Source organism: Meriones unguiculatus, chromosome 6 (genome assembly GCF_030254825.1).
Source record: "Meriones unguiculatus strain TT.TT164.6M chromosome 6, Bangor_MerUng_6.1, whole genome shotgun sequence".
Classification (NCBI taxonomy): domain Eukaryota; kingdom Metazoa; phylum Chordata; class Mammalia; order Rodentia; family Muridae; genus Meriones; species Meriones unguiculatus.
The window spans coordinates 77,484,399-77,507,881 of NC_083354.1; the positions used below are offsets into that span (position 1 = coordinate 77,484,399).

At 41.7% G+C, this 23,483-nt stretch overlaps 1 protein-coding gene across 14 annotated transcripts in view; it reads right to left on the bottom strand.

The window, feature by feature from the left end:
* Positions 1–23,483, bottom strand: part of Mast4 (microtubule associated serine/threonine kinase family member 4) — a 585,425-nt gene that overhangs the window by 109,694 nt on the left and 452,248 nt on the right. For all 14 annotated transcript variants that reach the window (XM_021649170.2, XM_021649162.2, XM_060385657.1 and 11 more), the window contains one exon: positions 1,082–1,170. In XM_021649170.2, coding sequence (XP_021504845.1) covers positions 1,082–1,170 — 89 coding nt within the window. The remainder of the gene's footprint in view (positions 1–1,081; positions 1,171–23,483) is intronic.

The following is a 23,483-nucleotide window of genomic DNA, read 5'->3' on the forward strand; positions in this document are numbered from 1 at the left end:
CTTCCATCTTTCTGTGCCTCAGCAAATCATTTTTCATCTTGAATACTAACTTCATTCCTCATTAAGTGCATGTTCCAGATTAATAAAAGTGGATCCGTACATTAAAGTAATAGTTAATGGCATCTTCTCACAAGTATGCTGAGCCATTGCTATACCTAGAAATCAATTACTATATGTGGGTACAGGTGCCCTCTTTTCCTATTTCTTTAGCAGATACCAAGCATGACCATTCCAAACTCTAGCTTCCTCCTGAGAGTCCTTTTTTTTTTTAAATCCCTCTGCTACCTCCCCTGCCCAAATCTTAGCTGTTTTCAACATCTTGGCCAAGTGGTTTATTTAAACTCTTCTGGTCTTTTCTGTTAAAAGTAGCCTTCTCCCCACTGCATCACTTTAGACAGAGATTTGAAATAAAAAGCATATAAGACAGTTTCCACTGAATAGTCATAGTGGTGTGCTTCTACCTTCCTAATGGTTCTATAAGGACTTCAAACCCCCAACCTCTCCTTATCTTCCTGGTCTAGACCAGTGTTATCAACCCGTGGGTTGCGACCCCTTTGGGAGTTGCATATCAGATACTTGAATATCAGATATTTATATTACGATTCATCAGGATGGTAAAAATAACAGCTAAGAAGTAGCAACAAAATATATTCATGGTTGGGTCACCTCAACATGAAGAACATATTAAAGAGGTACAGCAGTCGGAAGGGTGAGAGACCCTGGTCTAGACAATGACTAGCTATTTCAATATATGCATGATGCTCAGTTTTAGGAGGAGCAGTCTAAAACTTTCTGAATACTCTTCTTCTGCACACTGCTATGTTTGTAACCTCTAAAGATATTCCTAGTGGATAAATAGGTCTGGGTGTGTTAAAAAAAATTAGCAACAGAGAAGAATTAATTACAAAGAGCTTGATAAACAAAAGAATTCTAATTTGTTATCTCGGAAAGAACAACTTAGTAGTAAAATAACTGGAAAACCAAGGCATAAAATACATATGTAGGGCTCAAAGGGCCTGGGTTTGTTTTCAAAGGACAACAAAAGCAACAAGACAAGACTCCAGGCAGAGTCACTGGTTACCTGCATGAGCAGAGAGAGGTGAATGTGGTCTAGGCAAAGCTGGTGACTGGCCATTGCCTATCAAACTTTTCCGGTTGCTTGTCCGGCAACTGTCAAAAGGAAAGAAAAAAACCATGTGAAGAAAAACACCAATAATATTTGGGCATCTTTAAAGCTGACACAAGGATGCACACCCGCCCGGATTTCCTCATGCTGCTGCTAACAGCACAGAGAATTACTGTGTTCTCACTAATGTGGGATTGAAACCTATGCCCCTAATGTGAGACACCATAATACATTCATACAGCATAGCACCATCAATATTCCTCACCCCAGCAGAGCTATAATCAAACGTCTTCTCTTAGCTCATGTCGGCATCTACAAATATGTGCCGTGCCATATACACAAGTGATGAATTAAGAATTCTGATTAGCAAACCCCAGGTAGAATCTTGGTTGACACGAGATTTCTAATAGGAAATCATACGCACTGAAGCGGAATGGTATTAATCTTACAATGATGCACTAATTAAAAGTCTAATTATTTAGACAAATTTCATATTTGTGCCTTTTGTCAATAAAACAGCCGATGCCCAAGATGAATGCAGCTCACCACTCAGTCATTTTTCATCTTGTATACAACATTCAAATTCCTTATTAAGGAGCATGTTAGAAAACCGGAAAAAAAAAAGATTCCGGGGTTTAAAAACACCTAGCTATTGGCTGTAACTTGAATATCCAGTAAATACATTAATATAGATGGATACAAGGCACCTACTTTTCTCCATTTCTGCCAGTAGGAAGCTACCACGTGAACAACTGGATTTCAAACTAACATGCGCAAACATCAAAGACTACAGGAAAAAACAAAACCCAGTGATTATGAAGTTGGTATTTTCCTACATTTGTTTGCCTTCCTTCAATACACATTAACCATATATTCTCCTTGTTCATGGCAGAACCCAGAAAGAGTAATGAATCCAAGGTGACAACTCCTTGACATCGAAATGTTCAGGGTACCCTGAGTCTACACGGAAGGCACTTTTCCCCTTCGTAAGCAATCTTCATTCACAAGAGGTCCCCGGTGAGGCCAGGTTTCTGAAAGCCTCCAAATAACATTTGGATTTGACATTTCAGGGTTTGTGTACAATATCATCAGTTCATCTGGTGAGGATGCAGGTGACATCCCAGTTACACTGCAGACTACAGCAGAAGATCACAAATAGAAGACCGACCTGGAGTGGAGAGCAAGTTCAAGGCTCGCATACGCAACATAGTGAGACCCAGTCTCAAATTTTTAAAAAGCTACAAAAAAGGTTCAGGAAATGGTTCAGTAATTGAGTGCTTGTCTAGCATGTGAGAGATCCCTAGCAATAATAAAAAAAAAAAATAGACTATTTGAAAGGTCTATTCCTAATCTTCAAAGAACACATTTCAAACCTGTACCAGTTTCTCTCAGCAGCACAGACTGGGGAGTCAGTCCACGTGAGGTTTGCTGTGTGTTATCGTTGCCAGCATTTCCATTCTTAGCATTTGCTAAGGTCAGGCTGCATGGTTTTCTTTTCCTTGTTGCAGCAATCAACATCCCCTAGCATTATCTGGGAGTTTAATTAACATCATGTTTACTTAGCCTTAAAGAAGCTGTTGAATAATGATAGGCCCCTGATAGTTAATTAGGAAGGTAGACTGCGATATTATCAGCTCATCTATCAAGAACTGTATTCTCAAGCTATTAAATTCATAATCATTAAGTCAGATAGTCTGATTGTTTTTAAAAGATACCACAGAATCCATGTAGTGCTAATTCAAATTAATGCCACCTTTCACTTCAGGAAGGGACCATTAACTATACTAATCTGTCAATGCTCATCAAAGAAATTAGAAATGATAAATTCATATCCTGGAAATTTCAGCAAATTTACTTGAGCAAATTAACTAAAATTCAGATTAGTTATTACAAAAATAGGCATTGGTATTTAATCTATGTAATTCATAAAGAAGTTCTCAACATGGTTAATTATTAGTGTTTCCTATATGCAAATAAAATGAATGAGAAATGTGTGTCAACACAATCATTAACCTAGTAAGTATATTAGTTATGGATGTCAATATTAATTATTATTAATGGCACATATTAATGTAACTGTCCTAAAACTAAAAATTAAGAAGGGCTATTTCTTTCCGTTTTTTTTTTTTTTTTTTTTTTGAGACATGGTTTCTCTGGGTAGCCTTGGCTATCCTGGAACTGACTTTGTAAACCAAGCTGGCCTTCAACTCACAGAAAGCCGCCTGCCTCTGCCTCTGCTTCCTGAATGCTTGGGATTAAAGGCACATGCCACCATGCCTGGCCAAGAGGGGCTATTTCTTTTTTTGTTTTAAACATTTTTAAAATTAATTTATTCACTTTATATCCCATCGTAGCTTCCTCCCTCATCTCTCCTCTTTCCCTCTCCTCCTCCCTCTTATCCCAGTCCCCTAGTCCTCAGAAGGAGGGAGCCCCCTCCCTTACTAACTGACCCCAGACTATCAAGTCTCTTCAGGACTGCAGGCATCCTCTTCCTCTGTGGCTTGGCAAGGCTGCCTCATAGAGGGATGTGATCGAAAAGCAGGCAACAGAGTTCATGTCAGAGACAGGCCCTGGTCCCTTTACTAGGTGACCCACATGGACACTGAGCTGCCTATCAGGCTACATCTGAGCAGGGGGCCTAGGCCGAGAGGTTATTTCTTAAAGAAAACTTTAAAAATAAAATTTCCTAAGACTCATATAGACTAGTCAGTCTACATGTATTATATAATAGTAGATTACTATTATAGCAAGCAAAATAGTGAAAAAAATTAAAAACCCCTCACAATTACAGTTATTTAAAGTCTATCAGCAAGCAGTGAAAGGGTGATTTAATCTTTCAAAAGAAACCTGTAAGTAAAACCTGAAAATGGTTTTTATTGAAATAATGAGAGGCCTATCTTGTCACACACAAGGTAATATAAGTGTCCTCTATAACCTTTGACACCTTCCACAGGAGGCTGGAGATATTAAAATTGTAACACACTAGGGACTTTCCAAACTCTCCCAACAATCCAAAAGGAAGTCTTTAAAAATAAGCTGCTCTGATGTGCTAAAACAGAGTTGAGGAAACACAGGTCACAACAGATTCCCATGTGTGCACAAGACAAACCTCTATACTTAGGACACAGGATTATGGCCTCACAATGAACTTATTGCTACGATTATTAAACGTAAAAAGAGGCATTTTACTTTAAACTGAATCCTGAAATACATGAAGCACATGTGTGTTTGACCCCCCCATCTACAGTGCACGAACGAACACACACACACACACACACACACACACACACACACTCACTCGACTCCTTCCACTTCACCGGTGTGACTAAGTTCTTCTGACTTCTACCCAAGTAGTCCAGTCAGGGGGAAAACAGGCATATCCTACCAAGTAAAACAGTAAGGACACTTCTCTTCAGCACAAATCTCTCATAATTCATCTGGATCCCAGAACCGGACCTTGCTAGATGTTTTCTGGTTTGGATCCTCAGACACACAGGCCTGGAAAGAACTACACTCACGCTGCATCTAGTCCACCATGAAATGCATTCCTCTTATGTGACGCTTCCTACCTGACACTGCCCAGACTCCTGCCTAATAGGCTAGCCAGTGTTCACGCCTTCAAAGCACCTCCACTGCAGGTCTCCAGCGGAAGCAACCCAAAAGAAGGCTTATTCTCCCGGAACACAGTATGCTTGGTTGGCCCCAAAGAATTTAAGAGGTGACTGTCCTTGTTCTTCTCACACAACAGCACGCTGGGATTTGTTCCCATAAAGCCAGAATTTAGCAAGACAGCTGCATACAACTTGAGACAAAGGCAGAGATAAATAGTGGATTAGGACAAAGGCTGGTCTTCCCAGTCAGCACTCTTATTACTCATTCCCTGGTTCCTCCCTAGAAAGACCTACCCAGGGACAAGGACAAGATACAGAAAGAAGACTCTAACACACACACCAAGGGCACAGAACGTGCACCCTGCCCACTAGACCTGTGACCTAGGAAGAACAAGATGATGGAAAAATGGTGACAAAACTTCTGAGTGAGATGGGCTGGCTGGCCACTGAACACTGGGAGGCATACACAAAAGACAGAATTCCATGTCTAAGAAAGGATGCCATTCTTTTAGATAGTAGCTGAGGGCAAACTATGGCATGATGTGAGGCCACAGTACACTGTGATGCGCTGCATGAGTTTTGTCCTGGTATATGACATGAAGATTGAACAGGGTGCCACTCTTGCTACCACCAAGACCTTCACAAAGCTTCGGCATCTTAATGATGCCAAATGCTAGTAGGCCTTCCACTTGTTTGGATGATAAAGAAAGTGCTCAAAGGTTTCATTATCTAAGTCAGACCAGACTCTGAGAGGACAGAGGCATCTGGTTATCGGGCTGATACTGGGAAAGGAAGGCAGTTTTGGCCCACAGCCTACACCCCATTCCTGCCCAAATTGCCTGTAAGCTCGTTACCTCAGAAAGGTTTGAGGGCTCAGTGAATGTGTGTCACCTGCCTCCCGGCAGAAGAAGCTGTTGCCCCTCACCCGCCAGGTCTCTGAAAGTCTGACAGGCTTTGACTGCTTTCAATTATTCCAAGTAGCTAGATTTTAGCTTAATTTCAATTACATTTACAGTTAGACCCTGTTCTCAGCCTGTCTCATGATGTTAAGCCAACTGAGCTTGCCCCCTGGCTGTAATTTTTTAATTTGCCACTGACTGGAAAGACCAACACCGAGTACAACCTGTCACTGACCACCGCAGAGAGACAGGAATCACAGCAGACCAAGAAGAGAGCGGAGGTGTTGGCTCCATCTTACTGCTTTACCTTGATAAAGATTTGGATCAGTTTGCACAGGAGACCAATTATAGACCAGAGCTGTACAAACACCTGCTGTTTGCTCACGCCCTGGTTGGATCCGACCATCTGAATATTCCTCAGACACAGAGGAAGGCTGACATGGTGGAGCATGGCCTCGTCAGGAGGCAAAGTTAGTCTAGCAAACTACTGAATAACTACTGTTGTTATATAACCCAAGAAGGGCTTCAGCTTCCACATCTTTAAAATCAAAAGCTTTGTTCACATACAGGCCACAAAACAGTAAGAATATTCTGTCCACAAAATAGTAAGACACTAGTTTCTAGATCCAAGAAATGTTTTAATAGGGAGATAAAGAATCCAACAACTCTGGGATGGATAATTATATCATTTGTTGTATCCGTTTCAAATATTTTTTAAAAAAGAAAAGTTTCCATTCCCTAAATATCTTTCTTCCCACCTCTCCAACCTCAAATGTTTGACCCTCTCTATCTCCCAAGCGTGAACTGTGGAGAATACAGGCTCATGACAAGCCTTCTGGTTCACGTGTTGCTAGAAATCAAACCCAGGGCTTCCAGAACATGAGGTCATTCCCAGCCCCCATTCATCAGTAATACCACTGTATGCGTGCATGTACATATACATACATACACACATGTATATATGTGTTTTGTTAACGGAATCATGTTATGATTTTACATTTTCACTATTGCTTTCAGATATCAGGGGGAAAAAATCACCAAAGAACACTTGGAATTGCACACAAAGGAGGTGAACAGATTGCTCTAAAGACATCCACATCCCATTCTTCCTGCTGCCTGTTGCACGGTAAAACGCTGTTTCAGTGAAAGCCGTGAAGAACTGGGAGCAAGGCAAAAGGTTCCTGTCCTTGAACGGATACTCTGTCTGCTCCAAGTTCAACTGGCCTCCTCCACAGAAAGGTGCCTTCAGGTATTCAATGTCCTGTAAGGCAGAAAGCAGTTTTGCATCTACAAGCAAGTTCGTTTCATAGTTCCTGAATGGACATAGATATATGTCTATTTAAAAAACTCATAGAGTGTATCTTCATGTTATTGCTGCTCTAATTAAATGATAAATTAAATTTAAAAAAATCTCTGAATATGTTCACTTTGTGTGACAGTCATGTTTTTGGATTTGAGATAAGCCATAGCTTAGCATGCAATATGCACTATATATATATATATATATATATATATATATATATATTGTAAATTACATCTCCACTCAACATTGTAATTTTGAGCCTTATCCATGGCAACATAAATATGGGTCTAATTCATTTACTTTTAAGAATATCCATTTGAAGAAAATGTTAGGACTTTTAAATGCACTAAAATTATATACAGTGGACATTTTTTTTTTTTCTCCTTCTGACACTGAGTATGTAGGACTCTGTGCTTTTGAAAATCTGATTGCAAAGTTCTTGAAGAGGTATTTAAAGGAAAAATATGTAACACCAAGAAAATGTTCCTTAAGATCTTTGGACTCTTTCCCCCCTGCATCCTGGTACTGCTTCCCTCACCCTAAGCCCTATTCCTACCTCCCTTCTGTGGACATTTCCCATAAATATTTTGTCTTTATCTCGTGACTCAAGCAAGCCCTTTCCTGGGCACCTTCAGTCGAAATCTCTTGCACTTCTTCAATAATACAAAGTCACATGATGTAGCTGGGTAAGCATGATTCTTGTCTAAAAGAAGCAGAAAGCAGGTCTTTATGATCTCTTCCTCTGCTCCATATATGTATTGTCACTCATTTCAAGATAATATACCTGCTGGGGTCTTCCTTGCAGCTCATTAAATCAGGTTCTTAGGCTTTTGAGAATTCATTCACCAAACTATTTGCTGAGTGTGCAGCTATAGTAAGGGAGACACTGTTCTGAACAAATCTCTGGCTTCCTTCTAGAGTAGAATTAAATAATGCACACAATATACAGTAACATTCATCATGTGTAGGATGATGATGGAGGGGAAGTAATACAGACACTGTGTCTGGGGATACCAGTATGGAAGGTCACAATTTTAAGTAGATGTTCAGGAAAGTCCCTACGGAAGAGGTGGTGTTTGGTAAGACCAGGAAGTGAGAGAGTTAGCACTCAGAATAAGATAAGCAAAGGCCCTGAGGCAAGGAGTTTCCAAGAACAGAAGCATGCCAACATGCCAAGTGGGCAATGAACAGAGGAGCAGCTTAGGCAGCTGAACAGGAGGAGGAAGACAATGCAGGGATCAGGGTTGCGACCACAGTACAGGGAGTCTGACTTCCGGAAAACTGTCGAAGTTTATGGGCACAATCAGCCTTTAGAGAAAATCATTCTTGATGCTAAGCTGAAACAGGTGAAGGGGAAAGCAGGGTGAGCAGTTAGGAAGCAAGACCAATGTGCATCCTAGACACTCCATCACTCCATGCTTTGTAACTCCTGTTTAAAATATAACATTGCCATTTTTAGAACCGAGCAAGATGGCCGCTGATTCAATGAGAGCACTGTACGTTAGTTGGCCCCTGCCTCCAGGATGCTGAAGAGAAGGCCAGTGTGGATGCCGGGATAGGACCAAGCCACGGGCTTTAGGCCTTTAGTATTTGCATCGGCACAACGACCACACATAGTTATGAGGAGGATATCCCGACTGACCATCTTGACACACGAACTAAGCTTTTCCATTAGCAGAGAAATTCTTCCTAGGGGCACGAATCACATTAGAAATGATTAACTACTCCTACTGTCTTCATTTATGAGCAAATAATGTCAACAGATTCCAATAGCTACAAGAGAGTCTGAGTAAGCTTTCAAAAGATCTGAAGAAATAGGAAAAAATTTACATATGTTTACATATATGTGTATGTATGCATACACTATATATATATGACCATAGTCAGTGCTTCTTAGAAATACTAATCCATTAACGTAAGTCTATACTGAGGTTGGGCCCAATTTTCTGTCTTCCCAGAAAAGAGAGACAGATGAACATATAGATGTTAGGAAGGCACTGCCCGAGGAAACAAGTTATCTTTCCTACGCATAAGACACTGTGAGGAGGAAAAGGAAAATGTTCTCTAAGCCTCAAGTAGATGACTGACCCACGAATACTGGTGTTCTAGGGCAAAGCATAGACAAGAGATATAAACAGCCACATGTTGCAATCTGGGGTAGGAGATGAATTACCCATCAGCTCTTAAATATATTTTCATAACAAACATTGGAATCCTTTGTAGCATACAGTATATTATGCACTGCAAGTTATCCAGTGGGTCACAGGATTTCCTTTATAATCTCTGGACCAGTGAGATGGCTTAGTGGGAAAGATGCTTGCCGACTAACCATGCAAACTTGACAACCTGAGTTCAATTTCTGGAAGCCACATACAGGCAAAACGAGAGAACCAGTTTCACAAAGCTGTCCCCTGACTTCCATAGGTGCACCGTGTTACATACCTGGCCCACAGTAATAAATAAAAGTAAAGATATATAAAAAGTTTAGGTCTTCTAAATTACTTTCCATTTTATAGCTACTTCAAAGATGGACAGGCCAGTACAGCTACTGTGATATGGCTGACATGATGAGCTATGAGGTTACACTACTATCACGTGACTGACAGTAGCTAACATCTGCTGGTGTCTCATTACAGCAACCACAGTAAACAGAGTATCCCTGTGGGACCCTATCTTCATTCAACACTAGAACCAGGTATTCAACATGGTGCTTAAATTGGAGAAATGAGGATTCCCTGAGGATGAAGATCATATTTTTTTTTATAATACTGAATCCCTTTGCTTATCTATGAAAATAGAGAGAATAAAAATGATTTAAATAGAGACCTATTGAAAATGTGGGCTGGGTGGAGGCCATGCTGTGCCTGGATCCAGGTCAGGTATACTCTTGACACATGGTCTCTCTCCTATGCTACACCGTAGCCAACAGTACATCAGCTCTGTTTTTGTTTTGTTTTGTTTGAGACAGAGTGTCACTATGTAGCCTCGGCTGTCCTGGAGCTTGATATGCAGACCAGACTAGCCTAAAGCTCAGAGATCTGCCTGCCTCTGCCTCCTGGGTGCTGAGATTGAAGGCATGCATGTGGCTATGAGGTATTTTAAGGGAGCAGTGCCTGCCTTGAGGTCGTTTATAAACTAATTTGAAGTACTATTCAAATGTATAATACTAAACTGATCTACTCTGATATTATAATGCAGGACATTCTTACCGAAGGGAGCCAGGCTAAGCATGTGACAAAGAAAACACACACACACACACACACACACACACATCTGTGGAGGCCCCTTACAGAACATCATTCTGAAAAGCGTTACAGTGGGGCCTGCAGATTAATTAAAAGAGAGGGCAAGCACAATCAAGTAGAAATGTGAAGGACCTGATGGCTGTAGAGCCAGGCAGATTCAATGGCACAAGAGCAGAAAGGCTGAAGTCTCAACACCCTCGAGATTTTTAGTGCAGTTCTCGGCCATAGGTACCTACCTAGTCTGCATGCCACCCCCAGGACTCACATCATTATCCAGGGGTCTTGAGAGCCTGGGAGGTCGGATGATTGACAAGACTTCTGGATTAAGGTTATGATGTAAAGATTAAAGGTATCTAATTAGGACTGTTGGGTGGAGGGTGGGAAGAGAGGGCTACAAGGGCAGATAATTATTATCTCTGATATAAGAGCTGGAGGGCTTGTCCAGTGTCTTGGGAAAATGCTCAGTGGGCTGACAATTACCTAAGGGCTCATTCCAGACTCCAAAGGTCTAATCTGTCCTGCCAAAATAAAGAGATGTTATCACTTGGCTAGGCCCACTGGCCTCAGGGCCATCAAAGTGACAAGGAGTAAGAGTTGAGGGAGGGGTAGACCTGGTGGAGCCAGTTTTCTAACTAGAGAAAAGGTCAGAATCAAATTGCAAGGGGACAAACACCCAAGCTTTTGATAGGGAAGTCCAGCACGGAGGAGAACTCTAAAGACACGCTGGGGAGTTAAGGAAAACTACACGAAGCACTAATTACCCACTTATTGACCCTTCCTAGCCTGTGTATGCATGCTGCAGGTTCCCATTCCTCCTGCCACACTCTCCCAAGTGAGAAATTTCACTTTCCCAAGTGGAAATCCAGGTATAAGAACCATACCTAGCTTCTTCTTCTCTCTCTATCTCTCTCTCTCTCTTTTTTTAACTCTATATCTTGTACACACCATGAGAAGATCAATCTTACAAGTTAATGTATCTTTTCCTAGGTGGCAGAAAAGCAAGTTCAAATCCTACTATAAAAATGACTACAGTGAGTTGAGTGGCATTGAGTTATCCTAATTAGTAAAAGAGGCATGTTAAGAATTAACCTTTGAAAAATAAAATTCAGAATGTGGTAGGTGTAACGTCATCAACAACAACAATTATAATAAATGCAAATAGTTTAAATCTAGATTTCTGGTCCTCCTTTATTTTCCTTCTGTATGTCATCTACTCATAATGGTTTCTGTTTTGTTTTTGTCTTTTGAGACAGGGTTTCTCTGTGTAACCCTGGCTGTCCTGGAACTCAAAGATCCACCACTCTTTTCTTATAATGGTTTTAGGAAATGCCTGGTGGTAGTGGTGCACGCCTTTAATGCCAGCACCCAGGAGGCAGAGGTAGATGAATCCCTGTGAGTTTGAGGCCAGTTTGGGCTATAGAGCATTGCAGGACAGCCAGGGCTAGACAGAGAAACTCTGTCGAGAGACGAAGAAAGAAGAAAGAAGGAAGAAGGAAGAAGAAGAAGAAAGGAAGGAGGAGGAAGAAGAGAAAGAGGAGGAGGAAGAGGAGGGAGAGAAGGAGGAAGAAGAAGAAAAGAAAGAAAGAAAGAAAGAAAGAAAGAAAGAAAGAAAGAAAGAAAGAAAGAGAAAGAAAGTAATCATTCCCCATTATTTTGGGAAGTGTTCTGATCTTTAAATCTTATTTGGAGACTATGAGAATCATAGGATGAAGTATAATACTGATCTATCCATCCTACCATTCTTCAAATGGAAATTAAATTTCAGGCAGGGACTAAAGCTCAGAAGCAGAGTGTCCAGAATGCGTGAGGCCCTAGGTCCAATTCCCATACTAGGAACAAATACCCAAGTTCAACTTGTTGTCACCAGAGATATTTAATTTTTAGCCCGTTAGTATACTTTAGATGCATATTCAAATAACACTTCCCAAAATAAGAAGTATTCCCTGTGGTTCCCAGGACTGGTCCTTTCTGAGCCGCTGAAGGGAGAGAGTTTTAGTTCTGGAATCATGGAGTAGCTTTTGCATGACACTCAACAGAAGTTACTTCAACCCTGAATGAACAGCCTGGAGGCCTAACAACTTCCAGCTAGAAGGCGGTTTGCTTTTTCTGTAGCAGTTTGGCATAACGCTCTGCCCACCGGTGAACTGCCCTGATTCCATGTGCTGCTGCCGTTGGAACACAAACACAAACATGCAGAGGTCCTATCAGAGCTCCGCTCAGTTCTTTTCTGCAAGACAAAGTCATGTGGCCGTACGCCAGTCTCTTCCTGCTCACTGTGTTTTGTTGCTGGCTGCTCCTAATTCAGAATCTTGCAAAATGACATTCTGTTAATGACATGAATGTCAAAGCTGTGATAATGGGCAGAAGTAAAAGAAAAAACGTATCCTAAATGGAGAAGCAACAGGAAAAGTGCCAACAGAGTATTAAAATGAGCTGTGTGCTTGCCCCGTGCTTTCACACTCATCCCTTTCTGTTTGTTTCCAACATGAAAGGGAAGTGGCCCCCTAAGGGGAGAAGAACGGCTCACCTCGGTGAGAGCACAGAAAACAAACAAACACTAATAAAAACAAGGGGTCAAGGGAATGTTTTCCCTTAATTAACTTGACAGATGTCTTTTCTTTTTCTCATTTGAATCCAATGATGTTTTCTTAGTCATTCTTTTCTTTTGCCAAGATGGAATTGGCCAGGAGAAACCCATTCTGTTGCTGGCGAGATAGCAGAAGATACTGGCCTGCAAACTGCTTGGTATTCAGACCGGGTGATGGATGCTCCTGGGTGCTGTCAAGCGCAGACCCAGTAAAAGAATCTGGGGTCTGAAAGAGGACTAGTGATGTATGAAGACCATACTGCCCATTTGTGTCAACACAGCCACAGAAAGCCACGTGGCTCCTATAACCAAGGCCTGAGACACAGGGGTACATTTAATGACTTCCCAGCTAAATGTGTAACTGTTTTCACACAGCACCAAGAGAGAACTCTACTTTTGACATAATGGAGTTCTTAGAACAAGAGACTCACAAAACAAGGTTTACAAGCAGCAGATATGGTTGCTAATTCCAAGCCTGTTAAACTCATTCTCTATTGATCCGTGGAATGCTGATTAAGATTAACAACTATCTGCTGGGTATGGTAGTTCATGAAGGCTGAGGCAGGATTACTCTTGGTTGGAGGCCAGCCTGGGCTACAGGATAAGATTCTATCTCAAAAAAAAGAAGAGGAAAAAAGTGTCTGCTAACATAGAGACTAAATAAAAATAATACATGTAAAGAAATTATATCTTATATAAAGACGTTATATTTTATGAATATTAGCAATTAAAAAAAAAACTCAGGTATTTCTAAGTCAGGCCAACCTGGGCTACTTAGTGACAGCCTCTCTCAAACACACACACACACACACACACACACACACACACACACACACACACAGTAATATGAAAAAATCAACAAGCATTTGGCCTTTTCTTCTTGTACACATTCCTGTGTGTGTTTTCCTACTTTGAATTTTACTTTGTTTTTTCTTTCAAGGATCTTGGAACAAGAAGTGTACCATAGCCCACAGAATTACCTTTTTGAATCAAAACTATGAATTATGCAAGAACTAAAGAGGCCGGCTCAGGGGCAGCAAGGCTTGAGCAAATGTAAATATTAACCTGGTATAGGAAGAATATAAAAAGCGGCTTTTGTTGCCTATAGAGACAGAAAAACCAAAGCTCTGGTGTGGAGCACCCACCCAAGCGCTGGCTGGCAGAATGAAGGTGGCGCTTCAAAACTGTGAGCATCAGCCCAGCTTAGCCCGAAGCCTTTACCCATTAAGGCACCCAACATCTTTCCCTAGGTTACCATACCCTCCAAACAATCTTGAGCAAGTCCACAGAGACCCTCTACCCTGAAATGAACAGCAAGAACATTAACAAAAACAAATTTATACTGACCAAGTGTTCAGTATACTCTAAAGACTTGTTTAACTTTCCAGAGCACTCTATACATTGGACTTACTTTAATCTATAACTTTATATATGTGAAAACTGGAGAACTGACAAAGTCCATAGCCTGCCCAAGATCACCCAGCTAGAGGGTGGCAGAATGGGCATCTAAGTTGGGCAAGACCGTTTTTTGAGCCCGTGTTTTGAACTGTGTTTGCTGGACTGTCTCTACAGGAGGTGGAGCGAGCCACCGAGTATCACAACAGATCATATTTCTGGGAGGTCATACGCCCGACTCCAGTAAACAGCTATTAAATGTCACTATGCAGGATTGCTTGTATCCTGGGTCACACGTGCTGTCAGACCCATGGTGGGCACACACCTGAGGCCTGTACGCTGCTGGGCACTCAGTCCTCCGCAGTCTATTTTCACATACCCACAGGTAGGTGACTCAGCACATGCATCATCCTTGTCCCTGCCCAAACCAGCTGGTCTAGACAGAACCAGGGAAAGAACTGTGTTTACACAGCGTGTGCCAGACACCTTGTCCCATTGTTTCTGAGGCAGCTGTCGAGTCAATCTATACACATCTGGATCCCATTCTCTTCAGACTGGCTTGTTCGCCTCCTCATTTCCAGAGAACTAACTCTGAATATTAAAGAGAACACAGATAACAGGTTTGTGATTTCTAACCCCTACTCTTTTTGATAGAGGACCTTGCTAGGCAGCTCTGGCTAGCTTTAAACTACAGATTTAGCTTAGAACTCCTTGCCTTAACGACTTGAGTGTTGCGATAACAGACGTGTACAATGGACCTCACTGTGTATCCATCTATGAGCCAGCTTTGGAGAAAATATTAACTGCCACATTCACGAGCAAATTTGCAAAAAGGAGACCAAAAGCCTAGCATAACATATACTAACTATAATAAATGAGATGAGAATTTTTTTAAGAGTCAAGTATTCACATGTAAGTCAAAATTAAATAAGTAAATAATATAAACTCTACGTTTTCACAACTCTTACAGCCTTACCCAAATCCTCCATCCTTCTCTTGTATATTCTCTCAGGAGGGCATTCCTGTAATCCCAGTATGTGGAGACAAGGCATGGAGGATTGTGGCTTTGGCTTGTCTCAAGTTACACATATAAATATATATAAACCCATCATACATATATACATCCAAGATGTAATTCCATCTCTTACCTTCCTCATTCTTGCCTCTACTCAAAGGGAACATGTATGTGAGAAATCTGTGTTTAAAAAATCATGTGATCCACATAAAGGCTGAAAGGAATTCACGTGAGATGGTGTGCTTGGGTTACTAAGGAAAAGTTTATCTCTGGTGCAGCCTCCTTCGGATCTCTGGCTTGCTTCTTACAGGCATGGCCACCTGTTTTCCCGGGCCCAGCCTTGTGTGTAATGAGCTGACCTCATTCATCCCTACTCTTGGATTTGGTCCTTATTAGTAAGTACCCTGAGCTCCAGGAAAACAGACTGATTCCACCTCTTCACTGGGCTCAGCAGACACCCAACCTAAACTCATTCTGTATTCCCTGCACTGACTCAGAGTTCCTGTTCATTGTGTCCCTGGATTCCTGTTTATCAAAGTTATGGAATCCTGACCTTCCCATGGAAACAGTCTAAGTAGAAATCCAACTGTGTAGAGCGGTGGTGCCCTTCCATGTATGCTTTCCATAATGACAGGGGTTGTGAATAACTCACTGAAGTGGAATTAAGTTATAAGCCACAGTGCCAAGCCTAGAATGAGGATTCCCCAACATAAAGAGAACAAGTCCTTGATCCGTGAAGGAAATGAAAATGTGAGATCTGTTCCTGCCTGTTTTTGCTTATTATTTTCTGAATCAACCTTAATTCTTAATGTAAGATCAAAATGCAAATGAAAACAATACCATAGATAAATCCATCTTGAAAATGAAGCCTGTCAAGAGCCACCAAGTAAACCATTTCTTGGGCTTTGTGGTAACATCATATTTTCATTCACAGTATAATCATGAAATTATAGGGTACATTCATGTAACAAAGAACATTTTCTGTGGTCTTAAATTGAAGGTTTCTCTTCGCAGGCCTGGTCTTCAGAAACAGTGACAATGACTGCCTGTTTTACTAAGAGCCCATGTTTACGAACATGGAGAATGACATGTTAAGGTGAGCAATACATTGTTACAGTCCATTTTCATATTGGGTGTGCTTAGAACTCATCAGAGAGCCAGAGAGAGGCTGGCGACTCTCGGCCCCTCTCTCACCAGCTGGCAGCTAGTGCTCGCCTGCCTCACAGCTCTCTGTGAGTTGGAAAGTTGCAAAATGCTATGTGACTGAGCCCATGATCAGAGAGGGAGGCAATCTCCAGCCCAAGGATTAGATAAAGGTTTGCATCATGAACCAGTAGTACAAAGACTGCAATTCTTGGGAGCACCACTGTCTGATATGGGAAAAGAGGCAGGAATTTCTCACTGTCAGGGACCTTAAAGTCCACTGCCTGACATCAAAACATCACACCAGCCATTTCTGCTTTTTTCTTTATGTCCGCGTCCCATTCTACCATCAGCTTGAATTTATCTCTACAGAGTACAGGTCTTGTTTCTTACAGGGCAAGAATGTAAGTAGGTATAAATAACCCTGCCTCACGAACGGTACAACAAATATTTGATACTCTATGTATCAATGACAGAAAATTGTTTCTTAGCCAGGCCTGATGAAAACAGGCCTAAGATCTCAGTTATTCTACTATGCCATGAAGGATTCAAAACCTGACTGAGCTGTAAGTTCAGGGCAATCTAGTGAGACATGGTCTCAAAATAAAAGGTAAAAGAAAGGCTGAAGATACAGTCATTGGCAGGGTGTTGTCCTAGCAAGCATGTGACCACACATTCAACCCTAGTAGCAACAATAAAATATATATATAAATAATTTTACTAAAAAAAAAAAAAAAAAAAAAAAAAAAGAATCATACAATATCTTATTATCTCTCTTTGCATGTAAAAGAGTCAATATTTGGGGCTATGTGATATAGTTTAGTAATAAGAAACTTGCCCTGGAACAGGCAAGGCCCTGCAATCGATCTTTACAATTCCAAAAAGGAAAAAACAATTAATAATTTTTAAATGCAGGGGAGAGGAGGAGATAGTAGCAAGCAACAGGTAATCCTGACGGTTTATGGCAGCAATGTTGCTCAACAGCCTTGTAAAGGCAAAGCTGGCTCCCACCCACCTCCACAACACAGCAACAACCTGTTGTTTTAACTCAACTTGTTTGTTCTGCCTTGTGTGTAGCTTTTGTTACTTCACCAAAAAAAAATCCCTGACCTTTTTTTTTTTTCTAAAGAGTGCCTTGCCCCAGGCTGAGGAGGGCTGGTACCAGGATCTGAGAGCCTAGCAATCCGGAAATCTGGGGAGGGAGATTTCCTGCATTTTAAAAGACCTCTATTGTTCGGTTAGGAGACTTTGTGTAATGGGGAGGGGGAAAGATAGATGAATAAAACAAAAATCAATCTACCCCAGTTTTCATAGAAACTAGGTAGCCACTGTTGTTAAGTAAGTGACCAAAGGCAAAAAGAAAATAAGTCACATAAAGTCATCTAGGGCAGAGAGAGATTTCACTAGGCAGGTAGGCTAAGCAATGTTCCTGTTTAAGGTTAAGCCACTTTTAGAAGTGGAACAGAAAGGAAAAAGGATTAATGAAGGGTAAATTTTTTTTAACATGGAGAAATGAAAAAGGGTGGTTGGGGGCTACAGAGGTTCCTGGGAAGGTGTGTCTTTAATACACCATTAAACACAATATATAATCTTTCTACAAAAAACTTTTAAAATTTTGTGATTACATTAAGCCTCAGTAGAACAATGAATATTTGTGTATTAATAATTAAGTATAAAGGCTAACTCTCACCTGCAATCCTCCTGGCCCTCATGGTTACAGCCTTGCTCCACAAATTAGTCATTTTCAACTGTTAAAAACTTCCTCTTAGAGAAACAACTTAGATTCATTTCCTCCTCCCTCTTCTGAGATTTGATTTTACCTCAGAAAGACAAAGGGTTAGCTCTTCCTGGAGAAAGACTGAATCAGTTCATACAGAAATGAAGAAAACCGCTTCTTCCATCTTTATACTTCATTTTTTTAAAAAACTGGACAGATCCAGAAATGGATGGTAGACAAATAACTTTTCTCTATCCTAGTTCGCTGTTTGCTTGGTCTGGCCACCAAAGGCTTTGCATGTGCAAAATGGACTATGCTTTTACAGAAACAAGAAACGAGCCCATAGTCAAGACCACACTGTCTCTGAGTCACACTAGCCAAAATGAAAGGATGAGAACACCAAGAATGGGGGAGAGAAAGCCAGTTAGAAGAGGCGCTGGCCTGAGATCCTTGAGAAATGAGAGGCAAAACCTGTAGGCCCACTGTTCCTCTCAAACACTCACCTTCCTCCCTGGAAATGATGACTCCCTCCAGGCTTTATTTCTTACCAAGCCAGCTTCCTACATATGACCTTTTTCATACACACAACCTTTTTTTTTATTTTTAAGAAATAAAAAAAAAATGAGTCTTCTATACACTGTGAAAAGAAGCAGCTACATCCCCAAGCTATATAAATCCCCAATGTACAGAAAAACATTGCTGAAAATGGTGAAGGAAAGCATGATCTCATGCATGTTTAAAACACACAGGATTCAGAGAAAAATCAACTGCAAGTAGAGGTTCATAAATATTAATAGCAATGACTTCTCAGAAGATAGGCACACATGTGTTTTCAGAAACTCATGATCATTATAACCTCTTAACCTGGAAAATATGTGTATAATAAGGCAAGAATGACATCGCTTTGAATATTGCTAGCTGTGTTCCCTAAGAAGAAAGGGAGAGTGGCAGAGATGGACAACAATGTGTACTGTAACTACCTTATTTATTAAACTATTCATCTGTGGTAATCTGTCTCTTAGAGGAGAATAGGATTGTTTTTTCCTTCTCATATTCTAAGAAGCCTTTGTGCTTCATGTTCAGGTTCCTGGGCCTTGGAAGATCCTCACAGGGTTTCAATTTTGGGAACAGACATAGCGATTGGGAGGTAGCCCAAGGGCAAAGCCCCAGGTCCTTCCTTATGGAGAGAGCAACCTGCCTAGAGCTACAATTGTAGGGAGGCCAGTGGGCAGAACAGCCCAAGCAGGAGAAAGAAACAGCTCTTAGACTAGGGTAGGTAAAGGGGGAGGCGGTGAGGTCTGTCTGTGCATTTGAATGTGTGAGTGACCAAGACTTTGATGCTGAACCCCAAGAAGCAGAGGATAAGAGGCCCTGGGGTCTGAGTGTGACTTAGAGTAGAGCAGGGCATAGACTAAGAACAGGAAAGTCACACTCATTTTGAAAATGCCAGTTATAGCGGATCCTGCCCATGACCTTCACCATGGAGCAATCACAACCCAGTTTAGACAGGCCGCATCACTGCATGAAGGCTTGGGCTACAAATGACTGTGAGTCTTTGCCTAGGTCGCAATTCCTTAAGTCCAAGACACCTGACCACACCATAAAGGCTACAATTAGCAGCTACAGTAGGGGGGAAAAAGGCCCAATTGCCTTTGGCTGAGAAGTAGTAGCTAGCCCTAACTTACTCAACAGCTACTGAAAATACCAGGAAACTACCTGGCCCAAGAAACTGTCCATCTATGTCATGTTATTTCAGAAAAAGCCTATCCTCCTTAAGGACCTGACCTAAAATCTAAAGACAGAAACAGCTCAGGGAACTGAGTCTACAGTGTGTTTCCGGAAGAAACCTGTTTGCAGCCTAATAGATGCTGGTACATAGCTATAGAGGTGGGAATCAGAGCTGAGACAGACCCATTCTAACAGGTATTGATGATATAGTGGAGAGATATAGCCAGACTGGCAAGCTGAGCTCTAGAGGAAATGAAGCCAAAAGAAAAAAAAAAAAAGTCTCCATTATTCAAAAGGTAACCCAAATACCCCAAAGCCAAAGACACAGCTACCCCACAAAAAAAAAAAAAAGTTGGGTTACAGAGTTTGACTGTGGGTGTTTTTTAGGGTTCACTCGGAGCCAACAGACCTTCCAGGTTTTCTGTTACTGGTATTTGTTTGTTGTTGACGTTTGTGCTTTGTAAATTAACCCCCTAGCTTACATGAGGGCATTCCTAATGAAAATACTGTCCCTTTAGAACGCTCATATTCTGTATGCAACTGTTACAGTGCTTGAGTTAATCTGCTACTGTAAAATGAAGAACTCTACAGACGTCATCTTTTCCCAGTTTTATTGTTAAATGTATTCATCCGTTTGGAGCCTTAATTACTGAATTTATATTTAGGTCGTGATTACCATACTGCACTAGAATAAAAAAGTGTCTCACATTCAATTTACAGAAAATGAACAGAGTCGAGGCTGCACTGTGGATACTGTAACTAGATTCATATTCTCCCATGGTAAGGAAAGACAAAGTTCCCAGGCCTGGAGCTATACACTGTCCCTGCAGCACCTGGCACTGGAAGCCACCCAGCTTTGGCTGCAGAATTTAGGGCTACAGAACTTGTAGCAAAAGCCATCAACCAGGAAGCCAGCATTAGAAAACAAATGGCAAAGCCTTGAGGTTTTGGAATCCTGGCCCTGTAACTTCCACCCACCCAAATGTCTGCAGTGGCCTTGGCATGGGCCCCACCCACTTCTTGCCTGAGCCCTTTCCAAAGGCTGCTGGAATGCCATGCTTCTGTAGTGACAGAGAACATGTGCTTGGATCATGTTTAGAGTTCAAGCCCCAGAAAGGATAGGCTGGCTTTCAGCACCTACATCTGAAGAAACTCGTAAGGAATAGCTCTGGGTTTTCTAGGTGTGGCCTCTAAGGACACCACAACAAAAGACCTAAGCCTTTTTACTTAGGAGGGTTCTTCAATTGGAGAGGTTGAGCAAAGCCAAATAAGACATTTCATACTTAAGTCACTGGCCAACTGGCTCTAATCTCATGCTTGAAATGTGATCTGCTGTGAAGGGAAAGCTGCTGTCTGCTATCCCTCATTGAAAACCAACTAGATGAGCAGGACTATATACTTAGAGGGAAATGTCATTCTGGAACATATATGCATCTCCATCTGGACATCAAATGCAGATGTGAACTCACACCACAGTACTGTGTGACAATAAACTGGTTGCTTTTCTTTGAAACAAATTCATTTTCTTGAACAGAGGCTGTGTTCCCAAAGCGGACGCCAAGTTAATCAGTTTCCTTTCTGTGGCGAAAACTCGATTGTCCTAGCAAAGTTTACAGAGCTCCACACCTCACTGCTTCCACAGCACCCCCACTTCTGACTTTGACCAGAAGCCTCTCTGTTGGTCAGAAAGCACAGAACGTTTTCTACACGACAAACCCTGTCCATGCTGCAATGTACTACTTCTGTGGGGGTGGCTCAGACTGACCCTGAGCTTTCATTTGTAGTCTCCTTAGAAAGGAAAAGTATCTGTAACAATCTTGGTAGGGGTGGGAGGGCGCACAAAGAAATCAGGAGCCAAATAAAGGCATGCCTACAAGGCTTTTAGTCAGCCGACACTTTAACGCTGGTGGTTGCCACCTTTTAAACAGGGCCACAATGTCAGCTGGGGCTCTTCTTTTTAAGGGTGAGCTGTTCACAGTAAGAACTAATTAGCTGCCAAGAGTGAGCTGGTGTTTCAAAAGAATACTATTCTACTCTTTAGACAGGGGTTTCATTTACTCCCCTATGTTTACGTCCAGCTAGACTCATCCTTAAGCTCAAAGTCTTTGTAAGGACAGTTAGACGAGGACAAAACTATTTACTGATTATTCCATGCCAGCAACTCATCTTGTGTGTGTACACTAAGGCAACTATTACCTCTAACGCGCTGCTGTCTGCGTGATGTTATACACAACATAAACGACTGTGAATCCAAGCAGCTAGTTATTTGGAGTTAACTCAGCACGGCTGTGTGTTTCTGTTTGACATGCATAAGGCATCATTTTCTTCTTTCTGGATTCAAACTCTGTTCTTCTCAAAAAAGGTGATCACTATTCCCATGTTGACACACATGATGTGATCACATGGAAGGTATGGATAGGACTTTGATGCTAAACAAACAAACAGCAAAGCTAGACAAGCAGTAACCAGTTCCTGTTGGCTTTGCTATGGAGTTCTTTTCCCCTCCTTCAAAGTCAAATGGCATATCCAGACAACCTGGGTGTGGAATGGCTCCCCATCGCTCTCCCAGGAGAGACGGTAGGCTCCCTGTCACTATGCACCTCTTATTCCTTGAGTAGCACAAGACAATACACGGCTTGACAGCCCATTTGAAAGTTTTGAAAGCCAATAAAAATGAGGAGGGGAGGGTGTTTTGTTTTCTGAAACTAGGGATGATGGGATTTAAGCATAATAGACTTTGACCCTTCCTTATTCCTCCCTTCTTAAACTGGTCAAAGTTCCCATTTTGCAATTTCTCCTAAAAATCACAGCCCCTTCATTGGGAAGCGTTGGCTCTGCTGAGAATTATTCAAAGTCAGGTTCTCCTGACTCCCAGGGGCTCACTTGAGAATGGATTACAGGTGTGGCAGTGTTGTTTATAAAACAGTGCAGACAACTCTCAAGTCTTCTAAAACCATCTATAGACTAAAGCGTTAACCCGACCACAGAGTGTGGGGCTCTGGAAGGGGGACAGATTGCTTTTGACAAATAAGCACACCTTCCGTGCAAGAGACAGAAGTAGGTCAGGGTGAGTAAGTGAATTTTCCACTGACTCATTGCCACATGGTAAGTGTAGGGAGGGACACTGGGGACCTAGAGCCTCACCTGGAACGGCTGTGCAGATCAGTTCTCCAAGGAAAACAGCCAGACTGCAAATGGCCCGGCAGGAAGGGCTACCCTCCAGACCTGCAAACAAGGCCTAACAGGAACCTCGCTTGGCTTTGAAAACTGACAGGTGGGACTGTAGTTTCAGAGAAGGGAAGTGATTCTTTCTTCAGCCAGTGGGTCACTGCAGTCAGGCTGAATGGGGCTACACCAGCTCATGTACACCTGAACAATCTGGGTATGTAATATATATATTTAGCATTTCACTTTGAATGCAAAGGAAGAAAAAAACAAAAGTCTGCTTTTAGTGTGATCGGAAGGAAAACCTGGCATGGTATTTCTAAACACAAATGCATTTATTTTAGCACAAATGGAACACGCTACTGTAAATGTCAAGCACTCATCATCAGATTATGAAAATAAGGCCCAGCCAATCTTTCCAACTTATTTAAAGTTCAACGCATGAATGATCAGAGCCCCCCAGACAGAACCTTCAAGATGTCCTTATTAAGACTTTGAAGGGCAATGCATGAGATTGGGGAAGTGAGGAGAGAGGTCATTGGCTATGGG